Below are 15856 nucleotides of genomic sequence, written 5' to 3' on the forward strand. Positions count from 1 at the left end.
AATACGACAAGAACGCATTGATCAAAAGAGCGCTTGTTTTAGACAAACTTCGGAAAACGGTAGTTCCACCGTAGAGACGCTATAGGTCAGCAATACTCCCCGTCGCGCAATGACGTCGGTTAGGAAAAGTGGAGTCGAATTCATTTTAAACAGCACTGTCTTTCCCTATGTTCGAAAGGAAGCACATGTTCATCTCTCCTTGACCCGATGACGTTTTCCACAAAGGTTAAGTAAAGGAGGCATAAAGTGTAGGCTATTCGTAGAGGAATTGGGACACAGCTAAGGTGTCTCACGTCTCACCGCGTCCGCCATCTTGTCGTCAAGTGACAGCACTTGGACGTTCGATGTCCATGTCCTACAGGCTGCAGCGAGACCTTACTCATCTGAGCTGCCACTCTCCTCGACATCGGCCGTTTCTCAATTCGCGTACTTGTGCGTGCTCGTGTGCTCGTGGACTCGTGAAACGTCATCAGTCGTTGCCCGAGCACTGTTCTATGGCAAGCCATCCCCGCCAGAAAACGGCATCATTTAGACGCGTATCACCTTCATTACGCCGTAAAAAACGCCGTAAAATGTAGAAAAACGCCGTAAAATACGCCGTCATGCGCAAAAAAACGCCGCTTTTTACGCCGCAATTGAGCCTTTCAAGAGCGCGCGTAAAAAGCGCAGTTTCGAACATCAAACCGCGCGTAAAATACAGCGCTTTTGTGCACATCACAACGCCGTAAAATACGGCGTTGCTCTAGTATGCTAATAATCTCCGCCCTTCTTTTCTCTCAGCCAATGCATTTGAAGTGTTTGCGCCCAATCGCTGAACAAGACAAGCAGACCAAATCAGTTCAACACAGATCTCCTCTCATTTGGCGTTAGTTGTAGCGTCATATTCATATAGATATACAGGTCCTTCTCAAAAAATTAGCATATTGTGATGAAGTTCATTATTTTCCATAATGTAATGATAAAAATTAAACTTTCATATATTTTAGATTCATTGCACACCAACTGAAATATTTCAGGTCTTTTATTGTTTTAATACTGATGATTTTGGCATACAGCTCATGAAAACCAAAAATTCCTATCTCAAAAAATTGGCATATTTCATCCGACCAATAAAAGAAAAGTGTTTTTAATACAAAAAAAGTCAACCTTCAAATAATTATGTTCAGTTATGCACTCAATACTTGGTCGGGAATCCTTTTGCAGAAATGACTGCTTCAATGCGGCGTGGCATGGAGGCAATCAGCCTGTGGCACTGCTGAGGTCTTATGGAGGCCCAGGATGCTTCGATAGCGGCCTTAAGCTCATCCAGAGTGTTGGGTCTTGCGTCTCTCAACTTTCTCTTCACAATATCCCACAGATTATTTATGGGGTTCAGGTCAGGAGAGTTGGCAGGCCAATTGAGCACAGTAATACCATGGTCAGTAAACCATTTACCAGTGGTTTTGGCACTGTGAGCAGGTGCCAGGTCGTGCTGAAAAATGAAATCTTCATCTCCATAAAGCTTTTCAGCAGATGGAAGCATGAAGTGCTCCAAAATCTCCTGGTAGCTAGCTGCATTGACCCTGCCCTTGATAAAACACAGTGGACCAACACCAGCAGCTGACATGGCACCCCAGACCATCACTGACTGTGGGTATTTGACACTGGACTTCAGGCATTTTGGCATTTCCTTCTCCCCAGTCTTCCTCCAGACTCTGGCACCTTGATTTACGAATGACATGCAAAATTTGCTTTCATCCGAAAAAAGTACTTTGGACCACTGAGCAACAGTCCAGTGCTGCTTCTCTGTAGCCCAGGTCAGGCGCTTCTGCCGCTGTTTCTGGTTCAAAAGTGGCTTGACCTGGGGAATGCGGCACCTGTAGCCCATTTCCTGCACACGCCTGTGCACGGTGGCTCTGGATGTTTCTACTCCAGACTCAGTCCACTGCTTCCGCAGGTCCCCCAAGGTCTGGAATCGGCCCTTCTCCACAATCTTCCTCAGGGTCCGGTCACCTCTTCTCGTCGTGCAGCGTTTTCTGCCACACTTTTTCCTTCCCACAGACTTCCCACTGAGGTGCCTTGATACGGCACTCTGGGAACAGCCTATTCGTTCAGAAATTTCTTTCTGTGTCTTACCCTCTTGCTTGAGGGTGTCAATGATGGCCTTCTGGACAGCAGTCAGGTCGGCAGTCTTACCCATGATTGCGGTTTTGAGTAATGAACCAGGCTGGGAGTTTTTAAAAGCCTCAGGAATCTTTTGCAGGTGTTTAGAGTTAATTCGTTGATTCAGATGATTAGGTTAATAGCTCGTTTAGAGAACCTTTTCATGATATGCTAATTTTTTGAGATAGGAATTTTGGGTTTTCATGAGCTGTATGCCAAAATCATCAGTATTAAAACAATAAAAGACCTGAAATATTTCAGTTGGTGTGCAATGAATCTAAAATATCTGAAAGTTTAATTTTTATCATTACATTATGGAAAAGAATGAACTTTATCACAATATGCAAATTTTTTGAGAAGGACCTGTATATATTAGTAAATGCAGTTTCAACGTTGTGATAACCATGGTCCAATCGATAGAGACGCTTGCTATGTAGGGAAGAGGTTGTCGGATCGAATCCATTTATTGTCAGATTTGTGCTTTTGTCACAAGGTCACGCTTTTATGATCGCAATGCTTTTTAGTCCGCAAGCCAGACCTCCTGTGTTATAAGTTCCAAATTCAGTGCCTTTTTAGTCAGCCAGCCAGATCATCTAGGTGTCTTGTTACACGCTTTATAAGTTAATTATATTTAAATTATTACAGCCATGGAGCCTTTATTTTCGCGGAGTTATCGTAACATCCTCTCTTGTTCAATCGATATAAATACACAGTGGAAAGGAGTGAGAGGGAGCCATAGAGAGAGACACTGATGAACTGGGGAGCCATGCTCTAACAACGTTCAGAGGCTTGTAACAGTCTACTGAGTCTGACACGGTGCTTAAAGGCACCCAGTGCAACTTTCGAGGCTTAAAAATAAACATTCAATTTCTAGTCTTTTTTACACGTAGTAAGTTTCAATAACTCCATACCATTACATACCGACATTTAAGCAGCAAAGATGAGACATCGTTGTGTGGTGAGAACTGATACAAAATCGATAACAACAACAATGCCGCCATTTTCTTTATTTTTTGTAACCTACAATAAATAAAGCAGGCTTCCAGTCAATGGAAAAATGGCTTCTCCCCACCGGCGATTGTTGTTGTTTACGATTTTCTATCAGTTCTCACCACACAACGACGTCTCATCTTTGCTCCTTGAATGTCGATATGTAATGGTATGGAGCTATTGAAACTTACTACGTGTAAAAAAGACTAGAAATTGAATGTTTATTTTTCATTGAATGTTTACATAAAGTTGCACTGGGTGCCTTTAAATGGGCTCTGGAGACGCAGGAATGTTGTTGGATTCAACTATTTGTGCATGGAAGCAAAAAAATATCTCCCCATCAAGGCCAACAGCAGAGTAGCCTACGAAAAGAATAGACTGATATGAATGCTTCAAATATTAAAACCCGATTGATTAGGCCTATGCCGACATAATATCAGTCCTGATCCTGAACGCACCGTGCGTACATTTTTCACGGCAACTGGGACACCGGAACAGGAAGGTGTCAGGTACCACAGAGGTCAAGTCAACACTGCCCTCTAATGGACACGATGAGTAAGGGCATACAATTGTACTACACTTAACAACATTACTGGAAAAGGATTTGTGAAAACAGATAAGCACTTTACTTGTGAAATGTGAAATACTGTATTTTTGATTTGAACATTATTATTTTGTGAAACGCATTGCAAATGAAAGCTTCTAAGCAAGTGAGTAATACTAGTGGTTACTGTTATGTTGTTATATCGTCTCAATGTAATCTGAGTGCATCCAGGTAATGGTTACACATGTAGAAAATAAGTTAATGAGATTTCATGTAAGAAATAGATTTAGAAAGCAGACACTGATTATTCTGCACTTTGTGTAGATTGGTTTTATGTGCAGACTAGAAGAATCAGAACCCGGTGAATCTGAATGCTGAGATGGCGAGCTAAACCCGGATCGTGGATGCAGTGTGGCCAACTGTATGATCCGGAACGAACCTGATTTGCTTATCAAGAAGACATCAGACCCCAGTCCTGCCCGTCAGGTACAGGTAGTAAGATAGAGATACAGTACACATAAGGACCCAGAACTCGCGGAACCTTCAAGCATACCCCATTTCATTGGAATAAATGGACTATATCTTGGAATATCTTGGATTGACGATTTCCAAACAATCAACTCTTCTTTTTATTTTTTTCATTGATTTATATTGTGGTTGTTGCATTCATCGCTTTATATTGTGTTTTTTGCATGACCGATTGTGAAGCAATAAACTGGTCATTTGTACAACATGTTCTATTTGGTTCTTAGGCTGCCTCTCCTTCGAATCTAGGTAGATATTTAGTGCTTTTTTCCAGTACTGGCCCCAGACAAGCGCTACACTCATTTTTTTCTGAGCAGCCTTGTTTAAAGAAAAATGAACCACAAAACATGGTGTTACAGCCAGAAAGGAGCAGAAGTTCATATTTCCCTGCTGCATTGACAAGTAGGATGTTAAGTTGTAAGCCTAGTAGGCTGGATCTGTGCAGTGTAAGACTAAATTAGGTGTTCATGTGACGGTATAGGCCTTGTTATAGAAAAGTGGCCTTGGATGTTGTTACAACTTTAAATAAAAGCTAAACAAGTAATTTGTATTGAATTAATCTTGCTTTTATATAGCATTATCATTTGTCAGATTAAAATGATCTGTTTTACTTCAATTATCGATGGCACAATTTACCCCAGTGTATTCTCTCTAATGGCACAATTTACCCCATACCGGGGGCAAGTTGTGCCACAAAAACACTTTTTTTTTCTAAAGCTGTATTTCTCAAACAGTTTGTTTAATATCCAAAGTAATTGTTCCCAGGGATGCACAACATCCTAAACTATATGTTTATATCTTGGTTGGAGGTATTACTGTTATCCCCTTGCTTTAAGGGCACTTTAAGTAAAAATTGGCACTACTTACCCCACTCTCCCCTACATAAGAGGGTGCCCTGTACCAGCGCAAGGAATATCAGTGTCATTAACTTGCATTGGAGCAAATTCCGAGGCCACATCAGACAATTTAAGTGATTCTGTGAGACCACCACGGACTGTGAGTTCAGCGCCCGTGGTCGACTCGCTCCTTTCAACTGGGATCCGTGTGTGAGCCACGGAATAACAGTGTAATTTACTTGCCTTGGAGCAAATTCCGTGGCCACATCAGACAATTTAAGTGATTCCGTGAGACCACCACGGACTTTGAGTTAAGCGCCCGTGGTCGACTCGCTCGTTGAAACGGGGATCCGTGTGTGAGCCACGGAATAACAGTCATTTACTTGCCTTGGAGCAAATTCCGTGGCCACATCACGGACGATTTAAGTGATTCCGTCAGACCACCACGGATTTTGAGTTAAGCCCCCGCCGTGGTCAACTGTGGCACACACACAGATTGGAACGGGAATCTGTGTGTGCCACGGAATATCAGTGTCATTTACTTGCATTGGAGCAACTTCCGTGGACACATCAAGGAAAATTCAAGTGTTTCAGTGAGACCACCACGGGTTTTGAGTTAACACCCCGTGGTCGACTCGCTCGTTGAAACGGGATCCGTGTGGGAGCCACGGAACATCAGTGTCATTAACTTGCATTGGCGCGAAATCCGTGGCCACATCACGGAAAAAGGCGTGTTTCCGTGATGTGGCCACGGATTTCGAGTTAAGCGTCCGTAGTCATTTCACGGATTCCTGTGAGACCAGGTTGAACAAAAGAGATGGAAGCAAAACATTATTGCATTGACTTGTGGCTTGTATCAGTGATTGACATCAACTGCAATACACAATGCGGTTTATGTAGAGTGCTTAGTACCAATGCTGTTCAATTGTCTTCATAAACACACAGGAACTTTCGCAACAAACGCATTGAGAAACATGTGTTGTGAGGAACTCGCATTGGAAGGCTAGACCTTTGAGGCCAGCCAGAAGCAGCAGACACAGGAGGGCCAAACACCAAGCAGCGGTGTTCAGATAGTTCTTACTCTGAGGGTTGGCAGGGGCTGCACACAAACAGATACACTTCAGGACACAACAGCTGATGTCCTAAATCAGGCTGGTATAATGAATCATTTCCTAAAAGTGGGAGGGTTATACACATGTTGACAAAGAGTCCAAGAACATTATATGCCATTCAGCATCAGGAAGATAATAAATAAATCACTATTCACAAGAATATTGTGCCCATGTCTGCGGCTGTCACTTGTGCGTGTCTCGCTCGTCTCCGTAGGCCCGGGGGTCCGGTGGTGTTAGCATTGATGCTGTCATAGATGTCCACAACCTTCTCCCTCCAATCATCCCCCGTTCCCTGCCATGTCCCAGCCTGGGAATCCTCTTCCATCTGCATATTAGTTGATGAGTAACAACACCTTGGTTACACTCAACTTGGTTGACAGATTACGTTATGTAAAAACGGAACAACAAAGTGGATGGGAAGTGTCAAAAGAGGAACCAACATTTCATAGAAGATTACATTTATTTACTGTGAGAAAGGTCACCTTTCAGACAAATACACATCCATAAAAAGAGGTTCTCTTGGTTGTGGTTCAACACTACAAATAAATTTAGATGAGGGCTTCAAGACGAACAAGGCCATTTTCTGTTAAACTTCAATCAGAAACGTGTGGAATTTAGGAACGTTTTACTTGGAAACTGAAGACTACAATGAAATTCGGCTCATATTTTAACATGAGGAGACAGGATTGACCAGCGTAATAAAAATAATAGAAAAAAAGAAAAACCAGCGAGATCTTTTGCCACTGGTTAACGGTGTCCATGTGACCTAGAAGAGTTCATCTTGTTGTTCAATCAGTGGGGGGGAGGGGGAGGGGGAGGCGGCGGGGGAGGGAAGTGGAGACCCGCGTGGAGACCCAGGGGCCATGGTGGGGGAAGCTGGGGAGGGCCGTAGGCGGAGGAGGCGTGGTGGTGAGGAGGAGGAAGGTGTTGGTGGTGAGGAGGAGGAGGGTAGAGAGGGTAGTTATGCGGAGAGAACGGCCCCATTGGGGGAGGGTAGGGGCAGGGCGGAGGGGGATATGCGTGGGGGTGGTGGCCGGGGTGTTGGTGCTGGTACGTGGCCCGGGGGGGATGCATGGGGCCCTGGTGCCTGTAGCGGTGAGGTGCTGCTCCGCGGGGCCTCTGAGGGAAGGGCCGGTAGTTGGGCCCTGGCTGCTGGTCCTGGGGTGCGGCGGCCACAGCGCGGTGGGCCTGGTGGCTTGTCTCTGGAGGAGGGGCATCACATGTGTTAGTCCTCTACTACTACCAGTGATCCTCATAATGGGAGGTCCACTAGTGGTTAGTCCTCTACTACCAGTGATCCCCATGATCGGAGGTCCTCCACTAGTGGTTAGTCCTCTACTACCAGTGATCCTCATGATGGGAGGTCCTCCACTAGTGGTTAGTCCTCTACAACCAGTGATCCCCATGATGGGAGGTCCTCCACTAGTGGTTAGTCCTCTACTACCACAGTGATCCTCATGATGGGAGGTCCACTAGTGGAAATTGTGAGACAAGGTTGGTAAGCAAGCGCAGCTTCCCCTCATCTGCATCCCTGCCCAAGAGTCCATTATCGGGTGGCTCATTCCTTACGTAATGCAGACCATGGAATGTTATTCACCAATCAAGTGTTTTACTGGGGTATCACATAGAAGAAACCATGGATGCAAAATAGATTTATTTTTTACAATTGTGACGCAGGCATTGATAAAATATTTTCTCTTGAAACCCCTTTTCAGGTTTGAAAATTATTTTGATGCATACCTTTTGCAATTTCCCTGTTTTAAATATGTACATTTTTGTGGGTAAAATCCATGTCCAAGTGAAAGCAGAATTATTAGGTGGTCTGTTTGGACCTGCATCCTCTTGTGAGAGCCAGTATGCACATGAGGTGGAGGTGGGGACTCAAACCACATGACTAGAGACCCTGAGACGTGCTTGATTAACATCAACAAAAGACTCCACTTGACTTGGAATTCAGGACTTAAAACTTCTGTCTGGTCGTCTACACTGAGGAGGGTAACCCGTCAGTTATATTATCAGCTGCTTCTGTCGGGTCGTCTACACTGAGGAGGCTAACTTGTCAGCGGTGCACCAGATAGAACCAAATAATCACAGCACCAGAAAAAGAGCACAAAGTTGGAACCGATTGGAAATCTTTATTCCAATCGGAATAAAGATTTTATTTGAAGTTATTTGAAGTGTATCCCTCCAAATGAACAGGAGCTACTGTAACTCTGCAAGTCGATGGAGACGGCTAACAGAAAGCAAATGCTAACCAAAGGACCTTCCCTTCTGGATGCACAATGAAGAATCAGACTGCCAATATATAGCGACATCTGGGAGGTACTTTAATGTTGTGGCTATGCGTGTGTGTGTGCGTGTGCTAACCCACCGTTTTCATTCTTCTTCTTCTTGCTGCCCTGTCTTTTCTTTTTCTTAGCATCCTGTTCCTCTTCATCGTCACTGTAATCTAAGGACTGCAAAGGGAGAAGAACACAACAGAGATATGATGAGCAGACCAGAGGCAGAAAGAGCATTTCCACTGCATCAAAGGTTCCTCAGCCAGGCACAGCTCTGTATTCTTCATGATGTTCTTCAAAACATTAACGTTTGGGACATTTATTTTTGCAAATCAATGGTGGTTTAAGAAAGTTTGCGATTCCCAAAGATGACAGGTCGGTTTATTCGGGGGAGAAAAATAAGACTAAAATTAATGTGCACTTCCATCGACCGTTAGCTGACAGACAACTGCATAGAATAGGGGGGGGGGGGGGGGGGGGGGGGCACTCGACCTAGTTCTAGATGGGAGGGTGTGAATAGGTATGAGGCTGTGCCCTCATTATGCGTTAGCTCCATAGACTGGAGGCCAACCCGGTACCAGAGTCCTGTTCAGGGACTACAGCTCGTCTGTGTTGGTGTGTACCTCTGGGGGGGGCTCCTGGTCGTTTTTCCAAGACGCGTCAGATCCTTTGAGACTGAGAAAAAGAAAAAAAAAAGTTCACGTAGGCTGCAGCATACCTGGCTGACTATAATTATTTAGAGTTTGCTGTAAAAGTGTTAATAAAAAAATGGTTTGCTTCCTATTGCTGGGTCGGATCACATTGATACTGTAGCGAACCAAACCAGATATATAAAATTTGTCTCAGTGTGAAAGCCCCTGTAGCCTATCAGCCCCAAGGTTTTCTTCTTAATAGCAGCGAGCGTGTGACAGTAGAGCAGGAGGAGTGATGCATTCAGTAAGCCACGCACCAACACATTCACTGACAATTCACCCTGAGAAAGGGTTAGGGTCAAGATTAAGATAAGCGTTACGATTTATTTTTTACCAGCCAATCTTAATTCTAGTCAGCTATTGGCCGGTTAATGCTGGCTAACTGAAACCCTGATTGGACCATTGAAACAGCAGAAATCTCAAGTACCCTTCAGGTTAAATTGAGTGGTTGTCTGAGGGCCTATGCTTACTTTTGGAGGTGTTTGGTGAGCACGTATCCGGTGTATTCTTTGTGTTCTGGTGTGTAGAAGACCGTGCAGCCCACCACCAGCCCCTTTGTAACAATCTCTTCCTCAGAGTTAAAGCGGAGCACGTAATAGGGAGTGGTGACCGGGCCAAACACCTCAAACACCTGGGAAAGGGGAAAGCACAAGGCAGTTAGCCTGATGATAATATGCAGGTCTTATACAGGGCTCAAGACTTTCACCTTTTCATTTGGTGACACCCAAACAAAGGACATTTGACAATTTTGATAACAGCGTCTTCTTATTGTGTGATGCAACGTAAACGGAGGACATTCCTCACTAGGGGTGCAACGGATCACAAAGCTCACGGTTCGGGTCACGGTTTTTGAGTCACGGGTCGGATCAACAACAACAATAAAGATAACAAGACAAATGTGACTTTAAATAAAATCGTCAACTGTGTAAAAACAAAATAAAGTGAAAAATTAGGTAATAATCCTGCTTCCTTTAAGCATGGTCAATATTTAAAAAATGTGCAATCTGAGCGGCATTATTCCTTCTTTTTTATCATGGATAGGATAGTAAATAATCCCTAACCCTCGATTTACAATTCAGGATGTCTGCATTGCCTGGGGAGAGTTTAGAGTCTACACTCTCCCAAGGCAATGCAGACATCCTTATCTACTTTTTTTTTTTTGTTTGGTAGCGAAATACAGTTTCTGTGGTGTGTTATTTGGCATTTTGTAAATCCATTGATTTCAGTTGGGAGACTCATTGCTCATTGCAAGGGGGGTTGTAGTCTTTTCGCTCGGTTCTAGCCCTACTGTTGATACGGCGAACAGAGCGAAAAGACTACAACCAAACCTAAACAAGTCCGGTTCCGGTTTACGTTTCAATGGGATTTACGGAACGCCAAATAAAACACAACATAAACTGTATTTCGCTACGATACTTGATGATGTTGTTAATACCAGAATTGTCCTCTAAACATGCGCTGATCACGTCAACGCACAACTTTTTTTTTTTTTTTTATCAGCCGCTCCGCTGATCACTTGCGTCCCGAACCGTGATGGTTGATCCGTACGGATCACGGGAAACCCGTGAACCGTTGCACCACTATTCCTCACAGATGGAGGCAAGACTCTATAGTCCCAGTGTCCATGCTGTGTCCCCCACGGCGGGATGCTCACCTTGCCTACTGCCAGCCGGTCCGAAGTGAAGATGATGCTGTCCTCCGTCAACGGAGGAGTTCCCTTCAGTGATTGGACTATCACTAATGATAAAAAAAAAAAAGGATTTAGCCACTTGTTGGGGGTAACGGCCCAACATCAAATGGACGGATGATCTGTGGTGTCGCCCATGACAACACTACGCTGTCAGATGCATGTCAACGGAGGAGCGCACAAGGGGAACACAGTGGAGCGCGCGAGTACACAATGGAGCTCACGAGTACATGCGCCAACGCGTGTGTAATCGCAGTAGCATTTAGCATTGATTTACTTGTGAGAGATGGAGGAATTTCCCAAAGAGGAAGTTTCCATCATGTTTTGGTTAATGGTTTGTCCAGAAACCAAAGTTTTTTTTATGAGCACAGAGCTTAAGTTTTTATCAGCGGCTCAATTGGAATGGCAAAGAGTGTACAAGACACACAATAAAGTCCAGCTTCCATTTTCGCTCTAGGCCGAGCGTTGCTGTCTGGAAGAGGACTTTATTGTATTTCTTGTTATGTTTTAATTTCTCTTTCTACAGGGGCTGTAAACCAACATACAGGAAGAACAGAAGTTGCCTTGGGGTGGACCAGGATAACGCTACAATTCATGGCCCTCTCTCAGCTTAATAATCAATATAGTGGATAACATATTGGGGATTAGTGTTATCACGATAGTTGATTTTCTAACTTTGAAATACAATATCGATACCTTTTTCAATACCACAGGGTAAACATCCCAAAAATAAATAGAGTTTATCCCCATAACTACAAGGGCCATAATATGTCATCTTGGTTCCTAAAGATAGGTTGCTGTTCAAGTGGAATATTCAATGTCAATTAATTAGTTAGAGTGGATAAAGCTAGAACAGAGAATAAATTGACGATTACATTTTCACCTGAAATAATTATCAGTTGGTTATTTTCAGCACTAACAGGGACTGGTAATTTTGACACTTGACCCCTATCGAAAGATATTTAATATGACACAAAGCCAAACACTCGCAAATACACCATATGGCCACCAGATGGCGCTGAAGAACATTTGTTCTGATTTAAGGCAGCAAGGGGACCTTGTCTATTTCCTCAGAAACCTTCTTAGTCATTGAATTTAAACACCATGTTTAGTAGAAAAATTGGGCTAAGACACTGGATTATCTGTTTATGGTGGTTTAATGCAATCAATACATACTTTTAGGACAAAAAACACCAAAGGTAAAAAAAAGGGGGAAGTTTGTTTGTTTGTTTATCATGCATAGTTTGTGTACGTCAAAGTTTGTGTACGGTGTGGAATGAGACTATTACGCGAGCACGCAGGAGTACTTGCTGCGCGCCTGCCTGCTTGCGCAATAGCATACTGCCCGAGAAGGCAGTATCGCTGTCAAATCTGTCCCTGAGAAAAGTAACGTGGCGCCGAATTGAAAAAGGAACTATGTTTCGTTACCATATTTTTAGAAGTTGCGCGTAACTTTAAAGGTTACTGTATTAACGCATTACTTACTTTGTTACGCGTTACACACACAACACTGTCTACCGGTCACACGGTAACGTCGAAATCCATACCGTAGCGCAAATTCACACTGTGGTACTTTCTATACCGTTTATACCGCAGGCCTAAGCCCCTTCATCCAATTGACGTGAAGAGTTTCCTTCAGACTCGCGCGGTAGCCAGGCGTCTCATCCAAAGGCGAGCTCAGTTGGCGCCGTGTGCTTCAAGATTCTGAAGCAAGTGCGGAGATTCCGATTGCCACAGAGAAATGTCAATTATAACAATTATCCAATAATGTTTCATATGAAGGACAGCCTTCCCCGCACCCCCCTCCCCCCCAAAAAAACTATCCGGTTCTACGCGATTCACGTGAATGACCCAATTGACCAAGACAATGGCGATTGTCGCCAAAAAGCGACAAGTTTGCAGGTGTGACATTGACACACCGACGGCAGAGTCAACCATGCAAGGCGAAAGGGTTAAGTGTCTTGCTCAGGGACACATCAACTCTCAGCTAGGGTACGAGAGAAGAGGGTAGAAAGCGAGATTTATTTCGAATATATCGAAAAAGCGATATTTTTGACAACACTATAAGGGATATGTTTTTATGCATCCCAAAGGATGGCACGATGTCTCCTGTCGTGGAGGCACAGGGGGGAGCTGGCGTTACGTAGAGAGGTGGCTGGCGAGTCGGTGTACTCACTGAGCTGCTGAATAACACTGGTGACCGTTCCGATTGGCTGGATTTCCGCAGACTCTGGTAAGGACACACACAGTTCCTCCACAGCTGGAAGTTCCTAGGAACGATCACACATACAGAAAATGATTAAAAATGATATTACATAACAGGCTCAGTGTTTTCGATTAATCAGTTTGTATATATATATATTTTTTTACCTCAAGCAGAACCTCATCTCGTGTTTTGATTTGAGCCTGTTGGCTAAAGCCTTCGTCATCCTCCTCATCCAACATCCGAACACAGGGAGGGGAGGCAGCGGAGGACGAGGAGGAAGAGCTGTAAAATAAAGTCATACAAAACAGTCTTAAAGGTTGTATTAGCGATGTTGGGGGACGTCACTTCTGTTGGTATCTGAAGCGAGATTCTAAACCTCCCTTCCATGTTTCGTGCATCCCGTAAAAACTATCATGATCGCAGCGCAAAACCTGACAACACCTAACCCTTGTCGGTTCGGTGTATTGTTTTTGTCTACGATCTCGGAGCATAGGCTGCCTTTTTTTGACGTCCTGCATATGGGGCGGGCAGCTAGTGGATCGTGAGGAAAGAACAGATGAATGTGATAATTTATGTTTCGGCCTAGAATCACTGATACAGTTACTAAACAATTGATTGAATAGTACACAATCTTCAAGGCGGCTATAACTTTAGTCCAGAATGTGCTTATGGTTTAGAAAACTTGGTCCTCCCTTGGGGCTCAAAGAAGGATTACCAATTTGGGTTTTTATTTATCAAGACAATAAAAGATGAGTCTTAAACGCAACGTTACCCCGATGTACACTGTACAGCAAGAACGATGTGTGAAACAGCCAGTTACCTGTCCGAGTCCTCTGAACCGTCTCCAGGGCCCGCCGGGGCAGCCCGCCTGTCCTCGGTCCACTGATCCCCGTCCATACACACGTCCATACACACGTCCCCCTTGGCGCTGGCTTCCCCTGGAGCCTGGGACTCCCCTGCGGGCTGTGGGTCCACTTCTTTTGGTGGGTGTGTATTCCCATGAGCAGCGTGGAGGGTCTCCGACTGCGTTGATGCCTTGGTGTCCATCTCTTCCTCAAGCTCTGCGGGCTGTTGGAGCTGCTCTGCGGACTGTGGGAGCTGCTCGGTGAGCTGTGGGAGCTGCTCTGCCGACTGTGGGAGCTGCTCGGCGAGCTGTGGGAGCTGCTCGGCGAGCTGTGGGAGCTGCTCGGCGAGCTGTGGGAGCTGCTCTGCGGACTGTGGGAGCTGCTCGGCGAGCTGTGGGAGCTCCTCGGCGGACTGTGGGAGCTGCTCGGCGAGCTGTGGGAGCTGCTCGGCGAGCTGTGGGAGCTGCTCTGCCGACTGTGGGAGCTGCTCTGCCGTCTGTGGGAGCTGCTCTGCGGGCCGTGGGGGCTGCTCTGCGGGCTGTGTGGGTTGTTCTCCGACCTCTGATGAGTCCTTACCGGCCATTTCGACTGGAGACCACAGAACCCCACGGCATCAACAAGACGACACGCGTAACGCAAGATACATAGTTTGAGTTGTTTAACTTAAAACAAAGCGAACGACATGGCAAATGACCACTTCCTTCAATCAGTTAAATACATATTCGAACTGGCATGTTTGGTCTATTATGTAGCTCAGGATTGAGCAATATCGAAATGATTCATGCATCCAAACAAACCAGCATGGCTCGTAGTATGGACTTATTTTCATTCTCAAACTCGTTTTTTTATACGTACAATAGTACGCCAATAATAAAGACTGAACCGAGTTGACAAATGTATGTATGTTTTGCGTTTACGTACCTGCTTGACCTGTCACCGACGCTACTAGTAAACGGATTATAATTCAAGTCCATGCCATGCAACTAGACAGCCTGCAGCCACGGATGCTTCAAGCTTCAAACATGTGCTATGCTATGTAGTATTGTTCCTGGTTTGCGCAGATCTGATGGGCGGTGTCATGCTCACGGAGTTCCAGTCGTCTTCGCTAGAGGGCGGCAGAGTGGAGGTAGAGAGTGCAAAGGCAAATTTATATTAGTGCAAAAGATGCTCTCCAAATGTTTTTTCCAAACATTACATCATTGCACAGTGATGCATTATTATATTTGACTTATTTCTTGTGAAACAGTTCAAATATGGAAGACAAGCATTTCGTGATTGCTCATTCACACGGCAAGTGGGCACCTAGGGGGTGCCCTCGCACCGCGGCCCAAAGTACATTTCAAAGTAAAATGTTCTATTTTGCTTTTATTATTTTGTCAGAATGCACCAGAATGCTTCGTTTTTGTATGAAAAACACAAACAAATCTTCGGGGGGAGGAGGGCCCCAGACCCCCCTACAGGGGTTTGGTTTGCAAACTTTCTGCCCCCCCTATAATACAATTCACCAGCCGCCCCTGCTCCCTTCACTGAACTGGGCGATCCACTTTATTTCCAGCGCTCCCAACACGGAGTCAAAACAGCGACCCACACTCAGACACTTCCGTTCTCCTCCTTCAGAATAAGAGTCCCTAACAGGAACTGGGTTACATATGCGTTCATTAGTACTTATAGACGTGTTTCCAATGGCTTTGTTGTGCGAAAGAACGGGCTGCGTTCAATGAAATCTAAACTAAAACGGATTGAGCCTTCTTTTTATGTCCATGATTGAGCCCCGTTTATAAACAACCCTTCCGGGGCTGTTTCCCAATGTCAAGGAAGCATGCTCAACGGCCGCCCTTTTAAGGACGCTACGTCATAGAACGCCGACAAGCACTGTTCCAATGTTGAGGACACTCGAAAGCCGCTCCATTTTTGCGTCCTTTGTTTTTGAGAATTCCGAGATTTTTCAAGGATGCATCGCTGCATCCTAGACGAGCCAAAACTACCCACAATCCTCTG

The 15856-nt window shown here is 44.8% G+C and overlaps 1 protein-coding gene across 3 annotated transcripts in view; it reads right to left on the reverse strand.

Moving 5' to 3' along the window:
* naf1 (nuclear assembly factor 1 homolog (S. cerevisiae)) overlaps positions 1-14938 on the reverse strand; it is a 30436-nt gene extending 15498 nt beyond the window's left edge. The window contains exons 1-9 of one of the 3 annotated variants that reach the window (XM_060046760.1): positions 14780-14938; positions 13834-14446; positions 13178-13295; positions 12984-13077; positions 10775-10857; positions 9591-9751; positions 9052-9103; positions 8521-8605; positions 5929-6136 (exon numbers count right to left, since the gene is read on the reverse strand). In XM_060046760.1, coding sequence (XP_059902743.1) covers positions 5943-6136; positions 8521-8605; positions 9052-9103; positions 9591-9751; positions 10775-10857; positions 12984-13077; positions 13178-13295; positions 13834-14441 — 1395 coding nt within the window. In that variant the 5' untranslated portion in view covers positions 14442-14446; positions 14780-14938 and the 3' untranslated portion in view covers positions 5929-5942. Of the gene's footprint in view, positions 1-5928; positions 6137-6590; positions 7352-8520; positions 8606-9051; positions 9104-9590; positions 9752-10774; positions 10858-12983; positions 13078-13177; positions 13296-13833; positions 14447-14779 lie in introns of those variants that run through there. The other 2 variants (XM_060046759.1, XM_060046761.1) reach the window with 2 other exon arrangements.
* Between the last annotated feature and the right edge of the window lie 918 nt (positions 14939-15856).

Source organism: Gadus macrocephalus, chromosome 3 (genome assembly GCF_031168955.1).
Source record: "Gadus macrocephalus chromosome 3, ASM3116895v1".
Classification (NCBI taxonomy): domain Eukaryota; kingdom Metazoa; phylum Chordata; class Actinopteri; order Gadiformes; family Gadidae; genus Gadus; species Gadus macrocephalus.